Source organism: Spea bombifrons, chromosome 1, assembly GCF_027358695.1.
Source record: "Spea bombifrons isolate aSpeBom1 chromosome 1, aSpeBom1.2.pri, whole genome shotgun sequence".
Taxonomy (NCBI): domain Eukaryota; kingdom Metazoa; phylum Chordata; class Amphibia; order Anura; family Pelobatidae; genus Spea; species Spea bombifrons.
In genome coordinates this window covers 136,765,998-136,784,563 of record NC_071087.1, presented here as the reverse complement: position 1 = coordinate 136,784,563, position 18,566 = coordinate 136,765,998, and the positions used below count along the sequence as shown (strand labels likewise).

The window sequence follows — 18,566 nt, the reverse complement described above, 5'->3', positions numbered from 1 at the left end:
CGCCTACGCGATTCGCGTAGGCAACTTCCGCTGCAGCCGGAAGGAGGTGCCATTAGCAGTAGGGGTTGTCTGCGTCCATCGCGCAGACCTTCTCCGGCTGTCAAAGAGGAGAGTTCCCCGAAGAGTGTATGCGCGATGGACGCAGACAACCCTCACTGCTAACGGCACCTCCTTCCAACTGCAGCGGAAATCGCCTACGCAAATCGCGTAGACGTCTACCCGCTGGCCCGACTACACACTGGGGAGACAGATGCACCAGTAAGTTTGGGGGGGAGTGTTAAATGGGGGGCATAAGGCATTTCTGTAGGCAGAGTGCTCTATGGTATGCCTTTTAACCCCCTTAATGCCACTCTGCCTCCAGAAATGCCTTGTGACCCTCTATATGCCACTCTGCCTCCTGAAATGCCTTATACCTCCCTATATGCCACTCTGCCCCACAATATGCCATTTATTCCCCTAAATGCCAGGGTGGCATATAAGGGTATAAGGCATTTCTGAAGGCAGAGTGGCACATAGAAGGTCACAAGGCATATCATGGGGCGCTGTGGCATATAGAGGGTTAAAAGGCAAATCATGGGACACAGTGGCATATAGGGGGTATAAGACATTTCTGGGGCAGAGTGGCATGCCTGGGGGCAGATGTGCATAACTGGGGGGGCAGGTTGGAAAATAAAAGGAAAATATTTTTCTTAATCATAGCTTTTATTAACAACCAATAGTTCACATAGTTTACATGAATAAACATTTACTGGTAAAACTATTTTCTTATAGGGTCGGTTTATATTCAGGCTTTTTCTTTTTTTCCTAAATTAATATTCAGATTTCGGGGGGTCGTCTTATAATCGAGCAAATACGGTATATATAATTTATAGTAAATATGTATATGCTTAATAAATATGCCTTATTATAGGCAATGTAGGAAACTTGGAATAAACATTAAAAAAAGCAAGCACAATTCCTTTAGTGCAATGCTGTTCATCAAAAAACATGACGAATAGTAATAATTCATATAATTTTCAGCCCGTACTAGAGTAAAAATGTGTTGCGTTTCATTTGGTTTATCAATTTAATTTTAACCTGACTTCTGCTCTGCATGAGTGGATTTTACCTGTGTTAATAATGCCCAATAATTGTAGATTAGTACGGTTGCTGGCTGCAAATTGATATATTGGTCTTTATAGCCTTTATAATGCAATAGCATACAGTGCTTTTATTCGTTTTAAGAAAGGTGAAATCATATGGAAATCTACTTCTTGTAATATCAATGTTTAGGGGATGCCACATAAGTGAGCATATTATACAAAGGGGGCATGAATTGATTAGAACAGCACCTTTCCATAATGATGTTATAGAATAGAAACCTTAGCTTGAATGTTAAAATGTGCAAAACTGGCATTGTTGAAGACAGGAATAAAGATGTACAAGAGTTGATTGTTGTTTTAAACCTTATTGATGGTAGGTGTGACTGTAAGTCTTAAAATGGTCAAACCAGGTCTTTAAAAAGAATACATATTAGCAAATCATCTCGAGTACAATGTGTGTATTCATATAACTAAGACACATTACAGGGGTCTAAGAAAATTATCAAAACTGAGACGAAGCCTCACCCTAACACGGTGCTACAGAATCAGCTTGTTTTGTAGAAATACAGTACAATGTAATGTAAATCCATGAAATGGATAAAGAAGCTATTCCTGCAAACTTGTAGAACATATTAATAAAACCAAACTCAGGTGGTCCTGATAACACAATTTATGAACAGAGAAATTAAATTATCTAACTTCCCCCTCCCCAAATGTTAAAAATCAGTTTACTGTAGGTAGTGGGTCTATTGGTGGTCACAGAATAGATCAGCAGCAATTTCTCTTACTTCCATTTTCTTCCAAGTATTTTGTTTAAGAATATATCTGCATGCTTGAGTCTACAAGTCTGGCGCAGCGAGTTATTGGATTTTCTCATTTGAGCCACACATTATTTTGGTTCTTATGTGCATTTTCCACCATTATATTACTACACAATAATATATATTTATACATTTTGATTCATAGAGTTCTGCTTTGCTTTTTAATTCTATTTTAATGTTTTGTATTGTTAAACGTAAACTATAATAAAATAATTTGATTGGTATATGAAATACCTTCCTTAAGAAAACGACATTGCATTAATTCTGCAATTCCAAAAGCATCCAATTACATAGCATAGACATACTGGATTTGAAAAGAGATTAACAAGCTTGGAGCAACAATACTGAGCCACACCCATGCCCATATAAGGTAGCATTTACAGCCACTCCCACTCCATTGTGATCTCACTGAATGTCCAGCACTATGACGTTGTCAGCAAGCTAATCTTGCTCACACTTGTGTTTGGATCAATCCTGATCACGTCACAAGATTTTTCTCCTGCGAGAAGAGTTTGGATTCAAATTTAATCAATCAACTAGGACAAATATGGGAGCTCGTTCTTTCTTTAGGAGCACCATAAGGCTGTGGTGTTGCTGCTTCATGAGAAATGAGCACCCTGAGGATCAAATGGACAAAGAGCTTTTCAAGCCCACCCCAGACACTCCTGGGGAGTCTTCATTGAGCAGAAGCGTGAGCAGCTCCTCCATTGAAATGGATTCCAGCAGCTCTCCCGATAACCAAAAGTATCAGGCTTCCTGCTTTGAAACCAACAGTGTGTCCATCGAGGCTGTTATTAAGCCGCCTGTTGAGAATATTGACGGTACTTTGGATGGCTACTCAGACGTAGAGGACAGTGCCTCAATTTCAAGCTATGAATCTCTCAGTTCATTCTACGAGACAGACAGCAGTTCATCCAGCTACCTAACCTGCAGTTCATAATCTGGAATCAGTGACCCTGTGATTATCACTGGAGATGTTCAGAACACCTGATTATTCAACAATAAACCAATTTGAAAATTCTATTTTGTAGGACCTTGTAAATAGTGTCTGCTGTATAAGTATGTAAGGAATGCTTTGTGAATAAATTGAAACGTGGGGCACAAACTTTTAAGCACTGTGTACAGAATAACTAGGAATAAACTATACAGTGAAATATAATCTTTTTTCCTGGCTGCTAAAATACATGCTACTTCATTCTGTGTAAACACACAAAACACACTATCACACGACTGACAACAATAGCAGCCTCCCGGTTGATGGAAATATACTGCGTAGCCATCCTTCTGTGTATTTCCTCTTGCGTGTTGGATGATGCAGAGTTGTGTTTGATAGATGAGCCCAATAACCTATACTTAGCAGTATCTCATACAGCATGTTACTCCCTACAGTTCAACCACCAAATAATTCTCCTTTACGAAAAGAATTATATATTGCACATTGTTAGTTTATTCAATTGCCCTTGAATGAGTTTTTGATTGAGTTGCTATGAAACTGATTTCTTTTCCTGCTTATTTTTTGGGGGAGTATTGAATAAGGGCCAATACATGGACGATTCTCGCCAATTGAACTGCGTATTGCGAAGTAGCTGGACAGCCTTCTTAGTTAAATGAATTGTTTACTCCCATTTGAACTCAGTAGACAAAATTACATTTACGGTCGGTGTAAGTCATGGTAGAGCAATTGTTATGTTTGCTCTTTTGTAATAGAAACATCAAATCTGAGTGAAGATTCAGCCCATCTAGTCTGCTCATTTTTTCTGATGTAAAAACTTAGACTATAATCAGTCCTTGATCTTGTCTTAGATTCAGAATAGCTTGATACCTATCCCGTGCATGCTTAAATTCCCTTTTCTATTAGCCTCTACCACTTCTGATGGGAGTCTGGGCCATTTATATACCATCCACCTGGTAAAGTAAAATAATAAGTAATAAGAGGAGTGCAGTTATCACTGAATCTTCAGAATCCTCTGTATGCATTCTGTAGGAGTCTCCAGCCTGTGTCTCTGGAGAGGAATTCAGCCAAATGTGTCTCATACTGTAACTACAATGTGCAAGATACCAGCTCAAGAACAGGCTTTCTTGGAGATTGTATGTTTGAGCTAGGGCAATGTTTACTTAATGTGTCTTAGTTGTGTCATATCTTTTGGATGTATGTATTGTAAAAAGGGCTGCAGCAATTGTTAGAGCTATATCTTGTACAGGCATACCCTACATGGTACAATGGGGTCCAAAGCATGCATGTAAAATGAAAATGTACTTAAAGTAAAGCATTACCTTTTTACACTTATCAATACATGTACTGCACTGTAACTGTCAGGTCATCTCCAACACAATAAACAAAACGCTCAGAGACGGACTGACGCACTGGCATCATGCTGTTACTCACAAAGCGAGTGTAAGTAAACAGGGGGACGGTTGTGCTGCAACTATGTCCTTATTCGTGAGTGTCCATAAAGCGTGATATACCTGTAAATAAGTAGTAATAATAATTTCCCCTTTCTCTGGTGTTTCCCATTGGGAGTGCGTTCCTACCGATTTGGATATCTGTTTCTTATTAATCATTGACAAAACTTATGTATAATGATACATTTCCAGTGAAACCTTTCCCAAACCATTAAATACAGTGCAATACCACATTGAACTGATAATTCTATAATTATATATATTTAATGATCTCTAAAGAAAAAGCTGAGGTTTTATTTATTTTTCCTCTACCTAATCTCGTTTTCTTAACAGCTAGGAAGACATGAACTTCATCATGACCTGTTCATTGTTTGCTAATGTCAATTATGAGAAGTATTCTTGCGCCATTTCCTTTATTTTATATGCTCCTTTGTTACAATAATGTAGCTCTCATATTGATACATCTTCACTTTGCTCACTATTTATTACTTACTTAAGCTTGGCATTTGATAACCTGAATATAGATTTTTTTCCAGCTGTAATTCAGAATGATTGTAATGCATGTTGAAATGTATTTGTTATTAATCCTTGGAGTTCTGCATTATGATGATCCCTAAATATACACTATATGGACAAACATATTGGGACACACTTCCTAATTACTGAATTCTGACCAAGTACCAAGCACCTATCCATGCAGTCTGCAATTACAAACATTTGTGAAGAATGCTCAGTGAATTCAAGCGCGGAGCTGTGATAGTATGGCACCTTAGCAAAAAGTCAGTTCATGAAATTGCATCCCTGCTAGATATTCCACGGACAGCTCTAAGGGGTATTATTGGAAAGGGGAAGTGTTTAGGTACAGCAGCAACTCCGCCATGAAGCGCAAGACGACTTAAAGTCACAGAGCGAGGTCAACGAGTGCTGAGACGCATAGTGCCTAAAAGTTGCCAATGCAATGATTACATAGCTGAAGAGATCCAAATTTCCACTGGCATTAATATCAGCACAAAAACTCTGTGCCGCAAGAGCTTTATGGAATGATTTCTGTAGCCGAGCAGCTGCATGCAAGCCCCACATCACCCAGTACAATGCCCATCGTCGGATCGAGTGGTGTAAAACACGCCACTGGACTCTGGAGCAGTGGAAACGTGTTCTGTGATTAATCGCGTTTCTCTGTTTGGCAGTCTGATGGGCAAGTCTGGGTTTGGCGAATGCCAGGAGAACGTAACCTGCCTGACTGCATTGTGCCAACTATAAAGTTTGGTGAAGGAGGGATAATGGTATGGGGCTTTTTTCAGGGATTGGGCCCCTTACATCAAGTGAAGGGAAATCTTAATGCTTCAGCATACTAAGACATTTGGGACAATGTTATGCTTCCAACTTTGTGGGGACAGCTTGGGGAAGGCCCTATTTTGTTCCAGCATGACTGTGCACCTGTGCACAAGGTCCATAAAGACATGGTTGGATGAGTGTGTGGAAGAACTTGACTGGCCGCATAGAGCCCCAAGCTCAAACCTATTGAACATCTTTGGGATGAGCTGGAATGGAGATTGTGAGCAGGCCTTCTCACCCAACATCAGTAAATGACCTCACAAATGCTCTACTCGATGAAAGGGGCAAAAGTCCCCACAGAAATCTTGTGGAAAGCCTTCCTAGAAGAGTGGAAGCCGTTATAGGGAGGACCAACTACATATTAATGTCTATGTATTCAGAATGCTGTCCCTGTTGGTGTAATAGTCAGGTGTCCCAATAATTTTGCCCATAAAGTGCAGGTAGAGTTTAATCATTTAATCCACAGCATTTTTTTTCCTTGTGTGTTTACTTTTATACATTTTGTAGGAGTCTTTAGATTTTATTAGTATTTGAACTTGCTGACATACTTAACATAATACGATACAGATTAAAACAGGTGAAACCCCTGAAGCTCAGATCATATTCTGGAAAAGCCACAGCTTAATATTCTTAGATATACCATATTATAAATGCAAACTGTCTCCCACCTTCATATGAAGAAAAGTTCCTCCGACTTGGTAACCACACAAGACGGAAGGCTTGTGTTCATCTACTATCTCTAGAATAAGGGGTATACATAATTAAAGACTATTTATAACACAATGTAGATACATTATCTAATCCCCCCTCCTCAAAAATCAGTTTACTGTAGGTAGTGTGGCTATTGGTGGTCACAGAATAGATCAGCAGCAATTTCTCTTTGAGAGACTACATTTATAGCCTTATCCCTAACTCTGTTGACCTCTACCACTTCTGCTGGAAAACTGTTCTACTCATTTGCGAACTTGGTGAAACTTCCTTATGTGATCCTAGAGTTTAGGACTATGGCCATGTGTCCCAGCATATACGAGTACATCCATATTTTACTTTGTTGAATCTGTTTATATAGTTAGGTTTTTTGTCATTTCTCCACTCTCTCTTCTTTCCTCCAAGTTATATACGTATTGAGATCTTTGAGTCTTCTCTGACAAATTGACCTCTCCTTGAGCTCTCTCCAGAATGTCAAATGACTTCTATAAATGAGTCTGCAAAACTGTGTACAATACCTTAGCTGAAGTCTGACCAGAGACCTGTAAATTGGGTAACCATCTCCCTCTTCTGTAATCATTGGCTTTTCCTTGCCACCAAACATCTTCCTTAATTATAACATGCTTATGAGCTTTGCTTAATAACCGTAGTAATTATTTCCTGAGATGAGATGATTCTACCTGTGGGACTTGTCTGCAAGTTCTTTGTATTGGAAAATCTGCTTGGAATAATTGGGATGTGAAGGACTGTTTGCAAATATGACATAATCTATTAAGGTCATTTTATTCTGTTGGCAGTTAACCTACAAAGAGTGTCATCCTTGCCTGTATTAAAATCTCATTGTGAGCTCTCTGTACTGTGACATCCACAATTAGACATACGTGAGGTGTGTGTTTAATCCTGGCACCGAAACACTGCATAATTCGTTAGTCCTTTGTGTAATAGGTTTCTACACTAAATATAAATTGTCATCTTTATGATGTGCCTCAGCTTTTTAGCCCTGGTGATTTGCAGGAAGGTTGAATATTGTATATTATTGTCTGTATATTTTTACCATGGCAACAAATCGTACTAATAAAAAGAAAGGAGGATAAAAGAAAATCAGAAAGGTACATGATACATAAAAGTTAGAATAAGAGAAAGTGTGAGCTTGCTTACTCGATTTATTACCCAGTGTTAGTGGCAAACCTGTGGTTTCAGGTGGCCACCAAATTATGTGCCATCTTCGTAATGCTTGTATTAGATTACTTGAAAAAGAAACTCTAGAAAATTGCCTCATTTACCGTAACACCACATTACCCCCAAATATATTTAAATATTTTAGGGGGGTGCTATTAACTATAAGGAACAGAGACTAATAATAATCAATGGATGCTTACTGCTTCCAAAACAGTCACTTTTGCAAAGACATGCATGGCGGGATTTGAGCGATACAAGCTTGCTTCAAAGATTGGCTTTCCAGGCCAACGTGAGCCACAAAGGCGCTTCATGTTGGGTCTAGGAGACAAATGAATTGTACATGGAATTGCTATTCAGCATTCTTCAACATGCCTGAAACAATGACTGTCAAGACAAGTAGCAGGTCTACATCTGGAGGGTATCGTTGACAGAACTCCTTTGGTATAAGTTACCTAATCAGCTGTTCAGTCTGAGGTAGGGGAGACATCCACAAAGGGATTTTCACTAAATGGAGTTTGAACTCTCTCACTTCACTATTCATTATGAAGGGCAAACACTCGCATTTTTCTCAGGCAAGAAGGGGCGAGATAGCCTAGCATAAGTCTAAGACTGAAGAAACCTCACCGGTTTAACAGTGCATTATACAGGGCCAGCCGAACGTCTCCTACACTAGAAACTCACTGGAGTTTGAAACTTCATAATGAAATGTGTAGTCGATGAGCTAAGATGCAACTCGCCCTTTAGTAAATATACCTCCAAAGAGCAGTTAACTCCTTTTTATGAATTATTTGTTGGATATCTGTGTTGTAGTAGCACAGAATGAAAATATAAATTTAAATGTTCTTCCTAATGTGCAACTATTGACTCGGTTTGTACATATTAGCAGACCATGCATACACAAGCTATGATGTTCTATGAATTGTAGTGGTGTCATTGTTGGGTCTTTTTTAACCAATCATAACACTATTAGTTTATATTAAATAGAAAGAAATAAAAATGTATAGGATTTTCCAAACCTCACACAAATCCACATAAATCATTCTGTGTCAACCCATAATAAGTTATCACAAATATGACTAAATATCAAAATCTAAGCAAAATTGCCTTTTTTCTTTTGCCTATACAATCATTACAGTATGGTTGCTTTTAATACAAATCTGTTCCATTTTCATGCCATAAGGAGGGTGTGATATCTTTTTAAATTTGAATGTATTAGAGTAAATTAAAAATATAATTTCCATTAGAGGAGGCAGTGCTCTTGCTTTTAAAATGTGATAGGGTTGATAGGGTTACCCTTACGGTTTTGCTGTATCCACATTCTAATTTGAAGCTGTCTTAATCCTTCATTTCTTTTCTGTTTTATCTTCTCTTTTCTGTACAGGTGACTTCTATTCCCTCATTTCCAAACTGCTAGGCGAAAGGGAAGATGTTGTTCATGTCCATAAATATAACCCAACAGATGTAATAGATTCCAATCTTGTAGCAGAAATTGCTAATGTAGTTCACAAGAGACAGCCTGCCTGGTATATTTCCAGGCAAGTTTTAGAACATAATGAGAGGCCCAATACTATTTTGAACAGAGATCGGATTCACAAATTTCACAAGTTAGAGTCCACATTGAGACCACCAGGGAACACTCTTGATCTGGCACAAGCTGCTAGATCTGATGGAGTGGGCAACTGGGAGAATCAACGTCAAGGAGGTTGGTTGGGATGTTTTTTTTTTTTGTAATAGATATTGGTCCGCATTAGCAAAACCTGAAGGGAAGACCAATGATAAGTTATATGAGCTGATGGGTCAAAAAGAAGTGCTTTTGTAGGCAAACAATTGGTGGATGCATTTGGTGGTGCCAATTTCACACTATTTCATATTATTTGCAATCAGTAGATTTTCATAAAATTAAATAAAAAAAGAGACTACAGCATGAGCTTGGGATGACTTAAGAGGACACCTTAGAAGATATGCTTATTTGGGTGTAATATGAGTAGACAAAAGGTGCATTTTGTGCCAGCATGCAAACTGATGGCAGAATGAGAACGTCCCAGCTAAATTACAGACAGATCTGAAGCAGAATGTACACTGAGCCTCTGTAGTTTCCTCTTTCTAAATGGGTATTTATTTTTGACCGTGAATCCAGATTGTAATTGGAAAGCCTTGACTCATTCCCTTCAGGTTTCTATGGCAGCAATCCTTGATGGCATTGCTTTTGTTTTAATTGTGTTGTGGCCTCTGTGATATCGATTGTGTTTAGTCTTCCTTGCTAATGTGGAAAGCCAGATAATAATACGGCATGCAAAGATTATTCTTTAAAGAGTAAGCAATACGTATGCATGGCAGACGTTTGTTCGTGGGCTGTCTTCTGAAATACATCGTGCCATGTTGCATTAAAAGCGCTCTCTTAAATTCAAGCTTGGTAATCATAATAACAGTTTTTGCATGGCAAATCTTCTGAGAGCTACAAAAAATCACCATCCATACAGATTTAATGCTACAATTTCTGTAACACAATTAAACACAGCATTTCTTATATCAAACCATTCATATTGTTGATATAGTTCTATTTCATTCTTTTTCTAATTTTGGTGGCTTTGTTTTTTTTTTTTTTTTTTTTTTTTCTGTATTAGTATTGGGTGGTATAAGCCTTATAGCTTAGATTTTTTTTTTTGATGAATTACTATGCAAAAAAAGTACTAAAACTTGATAAGGGTCCACAGTTCAAAAATAAGGGCTTTTGTTATCAAGCATAAGAGGGGAGATGGGAGACTTCTTTATGCTAACTCATAAAACAAAAAAGGAAAAGTCAAGCAAAAAAAACCTTTTTCCTGATTAAAGTGTTCTTAATATTTGTGAAAGTTAAGCAGTACGTTGCTAGCCTGTGTTGATGCTGCTTCTTTGTTTTTAGAGGTATATAAAAAGCAGAAAAAGATATTCACTTAAATGAAAGTCCTGGGGAGCCGCAGTTTGGCCTGGTTTTGACATACATTTACATTGGTCCCACCCTGGCAGGCTCCTCCGATGAGGGGAAAGCTAGAACCAAGCTGTTCTTGAAGGAAAGTATTACTGGGGATAATCCACAGTGAAACTGATTAATTGGTACTGAAAAATATCTTGTAAACTGAAATGCAAGATCCCCCTAATGAATAGACACCAAAAAAGAAAACAGGAAAAGTCCTTTAGAGAAAAAGATGGGACAGAAATAGGTCTTTTGTGGGCTTTCGCATCTCTTGTTAGAGTTTAGCTTTGTGTGACAATGTTTGAAGCTAGAAATAGAGGGTAGACAGCTACTATAAGAGTGAAAATGTGTTTGCCCCTTGATTTTCTGCATTTGATTAAAAAGTAATCACTCCTTTAGACTTAACACCTAGTTACGGCACATTTGACAGTAATAACAGCTGTGGGTGTTTGAGCATAAACTGCTTGATTCAGATCCTGTCGCAACATATCCACGGGGTTTAGGGCTGGACATTGGCTAGGATAATCAAAAAACTGTTAGGAATTCCTGTTACTCTTCAACTAATCATGACATTGGAACCACCGTCCTTGACCTTGGTATTAGGTTCGAGCGTGCAACCAAGGCCCATGTCACCCAAAAATGGATGTGTAATCTTTATTACATTTTCACATCTGACAAACCCATGTACACAAAAGAAATATAACAAGCACCAAACATTGTCTTCATTTGTTTTCTCATACACCTTCTACATATTAATACAACCCACAAAATAATATGTCCAAAATCATTGTGGAAAAACACTGTCCAAAAGCTATGGTGATAAGCCACTGATTGAACAACACAAACTAGGAATATAACCCCTCCAACATCTACGGGATTACTCATGAGCACACTTTTGCCATGTAATATTAACATTTTGTTGTATGTATCAGTGTTGTATGCCAAATACACTATGTAATTGTGAGAAAAATGAGCAGTTTTAACACCCTCCTGATTTTACAGTGACTAATGTGAACGTTTTGCTTAATTGGAAACCCAATTAGTAAAAATATTTATTGCGTGGCCAGAATATTAACTTTTCCTTTCTGCTGTTGCAGAAACCAAATATAGCACCATGTGGGTGTTTAAAGGGAACTGGAATAAAAATAAGAAGTCGTAATGTACATTTAGATGTAGAGGCAGACCTCCCATATACTGATCCATCTTAAGGTATTCTGTATTATTGGCACTGATTTTAACAAGCTGGTGGTAATCATTTTCTTTCTAGATTTAGTCTCAGCACCTCTTAAGCAAGGAGCTGTTAGGAAGCATCAGGAAGTTAAAATCGTTCCCGTTCTGGTTAGAAGCACCTCTGATCTTAAATATGATTAGTAAATTATAACATTTTCAGAATTATTCAGTCGCAAAGCATGGTGAGGCAGAGCCCTGAATACATTTGAGATTAAGCACTGCTTCTATGCCTTTTCAGAACAGATAAGGGGAGTGCTGGGTTATGACGTCATAACCTGATGCTCCATGTTTCCCTGAAATTGTTATTGAGTTATGTGTTGGAGGAGTCTCAAGCCTAAAACCACAGTGGATAACTAGAGGCCCCGTCAGGCATATTACTAACTTGCACAGAGACCGCAAACCTTCAAGCCAGTTGCTAGAAAATAGAGAGCTTATATGGGTGGAAAAACTATATCTTTGTGCTGAACTGTGGACTTAACCATCGGAAACATCAACAACCACAATGATTGATTTTGAAAAAAAAAAAATCACATGAAATTGTAACCCATTTAAAGTAGACATTAGTCAGCCAGACTGCTCGCTCAATATCGCACATTGAGTGCCTAAAGGATTAGACCACGTACAATTGTAGGATGCTAAAATGTATTCTTCTTAAGTGTTGTTATAATTAAAATGACATTATTACCAATATATTAGCTTCTTTACCGTTAGTGCACGTGTAGTAATATACATAAATATTTTGTCTTACAAAGTGCTTGGAGAAACCTCTTAATATTAGTTCCTATTTAATCTAATCCTCACCAAAGATTCATTATATTTGTACTGTATATCAAGCTTTTACAAGAATTATATATGTTTAACTCAGGTGTGAGGTGTGTGTTACAGAGCATTTACGTTAAGTAAATCACAATGATTTGTCTACAAATAAGAATTTTACAAACCACATTATTTAAAGGAGAGGAACATTACTTTTATGTGTAGGACAGAGACTTTGGCGTGAGACCCCTATCGGCAAGATGGGAACCAAAACCGTAAAGGCTCTAGCATAGTGTCATTATCATGTTTAATGGCCTGTTTCAACTTGCTTGGCTCTCGCTTTATGTCCGCTTGATTTATTGTTCTGGTTTGAAAACATTCTAAAGATTACCCAGTTGCTAAATTACCAGTCAATTATAATTACGGAGTCTCCACATTTTGTCAGTTTCTGCCCAATAAGTGCCCTTAGTGCAACAGGGACATTTATTTAAACAATTTGCAACCTTTTTAGTACACAAATGGATTCCATGAACGCAAAATAAAGTAACTTACTTTTGTTCTAGTAAATGTATATCTTCATAGAACTTAATGTCGTTACAGTAGAGCTCATTAATTGATACTGACCATCAGTAAAACTGATTTACCAACTATCCTAGAAACAAGTTTATGCGATCTAGATTGTCCCAGTGTAGATTTTTTATCATGCAGATTCATGGGTGCTATAAAGCATCTTATAACAATCATCATATTTTTCCCTCTTGTCTCCATGAGAAATAGAAATCTTCCCCTTTAAATTGTGCATTGTGTTATAATTAACATGTGATTTATTCACTAGTAAGCTGTGGGATTTAAATCACTTGGTGACACTGTTATAATTCATACTGTTCTAATTTGCTCTCTGTCTCGTATTCAGATTTCCATATGGAAGAAGTCCTTGACTGGCCAGGAGTGAATCTCAAATTAGGACAAGTGTCGGGGCTAGCTCTGGATAACAATAATAACTTGGTTATTTTCCACAGAGGTGATCATGTTTGGGATGGAAAGTAAGTGTTTGTTACATTGGACAAAAAAAAGTTGAATCACTTATGTTTTAGCATAAAGAATATATAGACTGTACAGTGCAGATGTCTTTAGCTGACTGCCTTACATAAAGACAATTAAATATGACAGTATATGGGGGTAGCATTTATTTTATTTAACGAGATGCAAAATTAGGTCTCTCATGATGCAGCTAGAAAGAAGGATTGATGGAAGCATCATGTAAGCGTGACTCTATTAAATGAGGACTACTATTATTCTAATACTGTGACAGATTGCATAGAAATAGCGGAGAGTTAGTTAATTTCCACTATGTTAGCCGCAGCCTGAGAGAGGCAACAAGGTACAGCTGGGAGGAGAATGAGAGAGAGGAGGTTGCTGAATTGAGCAATACAGAGCAGGTGTACCTAAAGACTAACACTGGGCTGTATATGTTGTTTTCAGCTGCCTGGATTAGCCGGGTACCTATAAATATGTCATAAGTCAGAGATATAGATGGGCAAAGTGTATAGACCAGCCTAATATAGATAGCTATCAAAGTGGAAGATAGGTTTTTGTTTATTTTTTTGTAAAATAGCCAGTGTATTCCAAACTGCTGTAGAGATGAATCGTACAAAATAAAGTCTGTATTATTTTTAATCTTGCTTGAAGAGTGCTCGAACTACCCTCCAGACCGATAGAAACATAACGAATGGCTTATCCCACTCCATCACAAAAAAGTTAAAACATGTTACAAGAATATGGGCGACCCATTGACACCGCTATGGAATATGATGGTGCTATATAAAACAGTAAATAATAATAAAGCTGCAAATCAAAAATAAAACAAATGTCCAAAAGTTACTTATATTATTATATAAAAAAATAATAGAAAGTAAGAATAATTGCCACACAGTAGGGCAATGGCATGCAATAAAAAAGGTGGAGAGACCTGCTGGGTACTTCCCAAATGTTTTGGCAGGCAGAGATATGTTAGTGGCTATTGGCAGTATTATTTGGAGTATTACTTTGTTGCTTTTGATGCTGTTACCTTCTGAATCTTGTTTGAGTGCCCTCCAAATATGATTTATTTATCGATAGACGTGTCAAATTATTTAGTTGTAGAACGTTTAGTGTAAAAGTATGAAGTTATGGCCTAGTTCCCCCTCTAGTGTTAAAAAGGAGTATTACAACACTATAGAAATTAGACATGGTTTATGAATCACTTAAGTTTTGAACTTTTCAGTCCTTTGGCCCTTGGTTGGTTGATAATCTTATTGTTGTTCCGGTCACTTAGATTTTGTTGTATCAATAATTACATTAAATAGCTAAGTGTGTCTGCAGTGTTCCATGTCTACAACTGTATAATGTTTCTGCGTTATTGTTTGTTATTCATAATCACTCCAGTGGTAAAATTGTTGGATATTACCATATTGGTCCCAGACTTTATCATAATATCAAACTATACAAACTTCTTTGGACTAGTAGGATTATGCCAATGATCACATTAAAAGTCTCCCACTTTTCTTTTTTACAGTTCGTTTGATAGGAAATTTGTTTATCAACAAAGAGGAATTGGACCGATAGAGGATAGCACCATACTTGTTGTTCACCCGAACACCTCAGCTATTCTGAAGTCAACTGGCAAGAATCTGTAAGTGTATCTAACAGCAGCTTTGTGTTAACACACTAAACATCCAATTAGCTCTACTGCAAAAACAAAATGTTCTTCAGGACACTATATCCCAAAAATAAAATATAGAAAACAGTTATTCTACCTCATGACCTCCGCAGCTGTTGGCGTCCAGGGCACTTATATAGTCTATATACTGTAGTTTGTAGTACTTTATAGTTGTTGTGGGCTGCTAAAGTAGTTATTTTCCCACGTTGTATTCCAGTTTATGTTAATGCAGATGGTATTATCCTGTTGTAGAAACTAGTTAAATGAACAATTATTATATTTTGTTGTTGCCACATTTTATTTACAGGGTGCCAGAAGATTACATAGCGATGTTACAGTAGAGGAGAACACAAAATCAACAATAACATTAAAACTAACAATACAAAAATTAGCACTAACATTAACATACATTAAAAAAAAAACATTTGTTCATTAGAAGAGGAATATATATATATATATTATATGTATCTGTGTAAAAACTCAGAAACTTGATTAGGATTTGTACATGCATTATGCCTTCATAATTATTAATTATTATTTTTTTTTTATATGTGTTATATGTGTAATGTTTTCTTCCTTGCAGGTTTTATTTGCCACATGGATTAACTGTTGATAAAGATGGAAATTATTGGGTGACGGATGTTGCTCTTCATCAGGTTTGTTTGTTTTTTTCAATATACCTCAATAAAAACATCAAACATTTGAAACTTAGAAATAAAACTTATTTTCAGTAATAGAATTTGTGTAACAGTAGAACCATGATACTGTAAGTGATTCTCATCAATCATACATTTGTTGCTGTGCATGTATAACGATGAGTAGTGATTCAGTTGAGATGTTCAATCGGATTCATCCCGCATGGTTTGGATCATGATTCCGTATTGGTTTGTCTCAATTTACAGAACGGCATTGAGAGTTGCTGATTTCATGTCCTAAAGGGTTTCTACAGGGAAACATCTATCCCATGCTTTAAATCTGTAATTTTACATCTGCCCCTGGCATACTGCCAGAACTTTTTAACACTGTAGTGACCGTTCTGAGGTTGGAATAGATAAGAGTAGTTCAGAATATGACTACAGGACTACCTTTAACTACTTTGAATTGCATTCTTGAACTAGAATATTAGTGTGATACACAACGAACACATGGCATATAACAAATCCTCTGTCACTTAAAGAAGCATGTTACTGCTGTGGCAGCAGACCCAGCACAATATATCTCCACCAGACCCACATACCTTTCAACTTTTTAAGTGGCCAAAGAAGAACACTTGAGATTGTGAGAGCCAGAGGCATATTTCTGGATACTCCTTTCATTGGGAGCAAGTTAACATTATTTAATATGTTTACTGTAACATAGAAACAGTATGTTCAGGGGCTGTCCAGTTGAGGTTCTCTTGGCAAACCTCTAAGTATTCCATTGTGGTCCTAATCATGCATTATACTTAGAAGTAGACAGCTAAACTGAAAGGGTGCCAAGCTGAAGGATCACTTGTGTCTTTAATATTAAATGTAGTATTATTCTATGAACCTTTATTAGTCTATGAAACTTTACCAAAAAGTAAGTTCTGGGATTAGTAAGTGAATGTGAAACCAAGAGCATTCATAACTTGTAGATTATTGATGGTGATTTGATTTTCCTAAAGCAGCTTAATGGTTTTGTTCACATTGCCTGTAAAGGTTTTCAAGCTGGGACCACATGGTGAAGAGTCTCCGCTCTTGATATTGGGAAGGGCATTTCAGCCAGGAAGTGACCGGAAGCACTTCTGTCAGCCCACTGATGTTGCTGTGGATCCAATAACTGGTAACTTCTATGTGGCCGATGGCTACTGCAATAGTCGAATCATGCAGTTCTCGCCCAACGGGATGTTTATCATGCAGTGGGGAGAAGGTAGGTTTGAACAGTAAAATACTGTGGTAAAAGTAAATAGTCAGGCAACCGTTAATCGTGTCAACATTTACCTGCTTAAATGTCACAAATAAACTGTGCATTATTTCTACTTTTATGGGAATCACAGCTATGTCAAAAAAATAAGGTCAAAACAAAACCAGATAATTTCAGTTCATATGTGAACTGAATATGTGACAGAATTGAGAAACCAATGGTTATGACTTACAAAAAAAACCTTCAGCGCTAGAAAAACAGGAAATTCAGACTGTAAACAAACTTACTTTACGGCTGTAAAGATTTTTGTCTTTGAATAAATATTGCTACTATGCTGAAGCATTGTCCGGTCTTTTTTTTTTCTAAGTATATTAAGGTAACTTAATTTTGTAAATTGTTTTCTGATCTTTAATCTGCTTGTCATGTTAAGCATAATTTTGTAAAATCTTTTATCATCTCATTGTTGCATATGTAAAAGCACTGTATATGTAAGTCACCCCTCATATTGCTTGTGGTGATGTTCACAGAATTGAATGCAATCATTAATGCTCATGATGTTTTCTAGAATCTTCATCAGATGCCAGACCTGGCCAGTTTCACATCCCACACAGCCTGACCTTGGTCCCCGACTACGGGCAACTTTGTGTGGCAGACAGAGAAAACGGCCGGATCCAGTGCTTTCACTCTGAAACTGGGCATTTTGTGAAAGAAATCAAACACAGGAAATTTGGAAGAGAATTGTTTGCTGTCTCTTATGCAGGTATATATGTTTAATATGCTATAACTATTAATAGCTAAACTGAAACCTAATAATCAATCACACTAAACTCTTTGGTGGGTCCTTATCACTACTTTTCATAATAAAAGGTAAATCAAGCGAAATAATATAAACGTATTTCACTTATGATGATATTAATAAAATAAACTGCTCAGCATAGACACAAAGTTAATATTGTATGATCACTCTGGGTAACAGCGGACCTAGAACACTACATTTGTGGGGGGTTTTGTAGGCATACTAGACATGCAAATTTTAACTTGATTGAAATCCAGTTAAAATCCTCCTTTAGTGCTTATTTCAGCTAGTCCAGTGATTAATTGCAATCTATATGTGTGCGTTTAAAACTAGAAGCACCTAATTCATTAATTGGAGTGAAAAGAAGTTTCCCAGTCACTCAAGTAATAAGTAAAATATGTGACAATGTGTTTAGTAATTACAATAAGTAAGGTAACACAGAGAGCTAACTGCTAATAGCATTGATCATATAGTTTAGGGAAAAAAATAATTGTTCTAGATATAGGAATGAAATAATTATCTTCATTATAGCATGTAAATTGCTATGTGTACTAAAAGTATCTATAACTGTGTCTGATTTAATTTCAGATGGACTATTGTATGCCGTTAACGGAAAGCCTTACTTTGAAGACTTGCCACCGGTGCAAGGGTTTGCAATGAACTTTTCCAGTGGAGAAATTATAGATACATTTATTCCTGCCAGAAAGGTAATATCATTTTC

At 37.1% G+C, this 18,566-nt stretch overlaps 1 protein-coding gene across 5 annotated transcripts in view; it reads left to right on the top strand.

The window, feature by feature from the left end:
• The window catches only part of PAM (peptidylglycine alpha-amidating monooxygenase), an 87,074-nt gene that overhangs the window by 60,141 nt on the left and 8,367 nt on the right, over nt 1–18,566 (top strand). For 3 of the 5 annotated variants that reach the window (XM_053474540.1, XM_053474549.1, XM_053474530.1), the window contains exons 15-21: nt 8,910–9,230; nt 13,381–13,510; nt 15,022–15,138; nt 15,749–15,821; nt 16,845–17,055; nt 17,615–17,809; nt 18,434–18,552. In XM_053474540.1, coding sequence (XP_053330515.1) covers nt 8,910–9,230; nt 13,381–13,510; nt 15,022–15,138; nt 15,749–15,821; nt 16,845–17,055; nt 17,615–17,809; nt 18,434–18,552 — 1,166 coding nt within the window. The remainder of the gene's footprint in view (nt 1–8,909; nt 9,231–13,380; nt 13,511–15,021; nt 15,139–15,748; nt 15,822–16,844; nt 17,056–17,614; nt 17,810–18,433; nt 18,553–18,566) is intronic. The other 2 variants (XM_053474568.1, XM_053474559.1) reach the window with 1 other exon arrangement.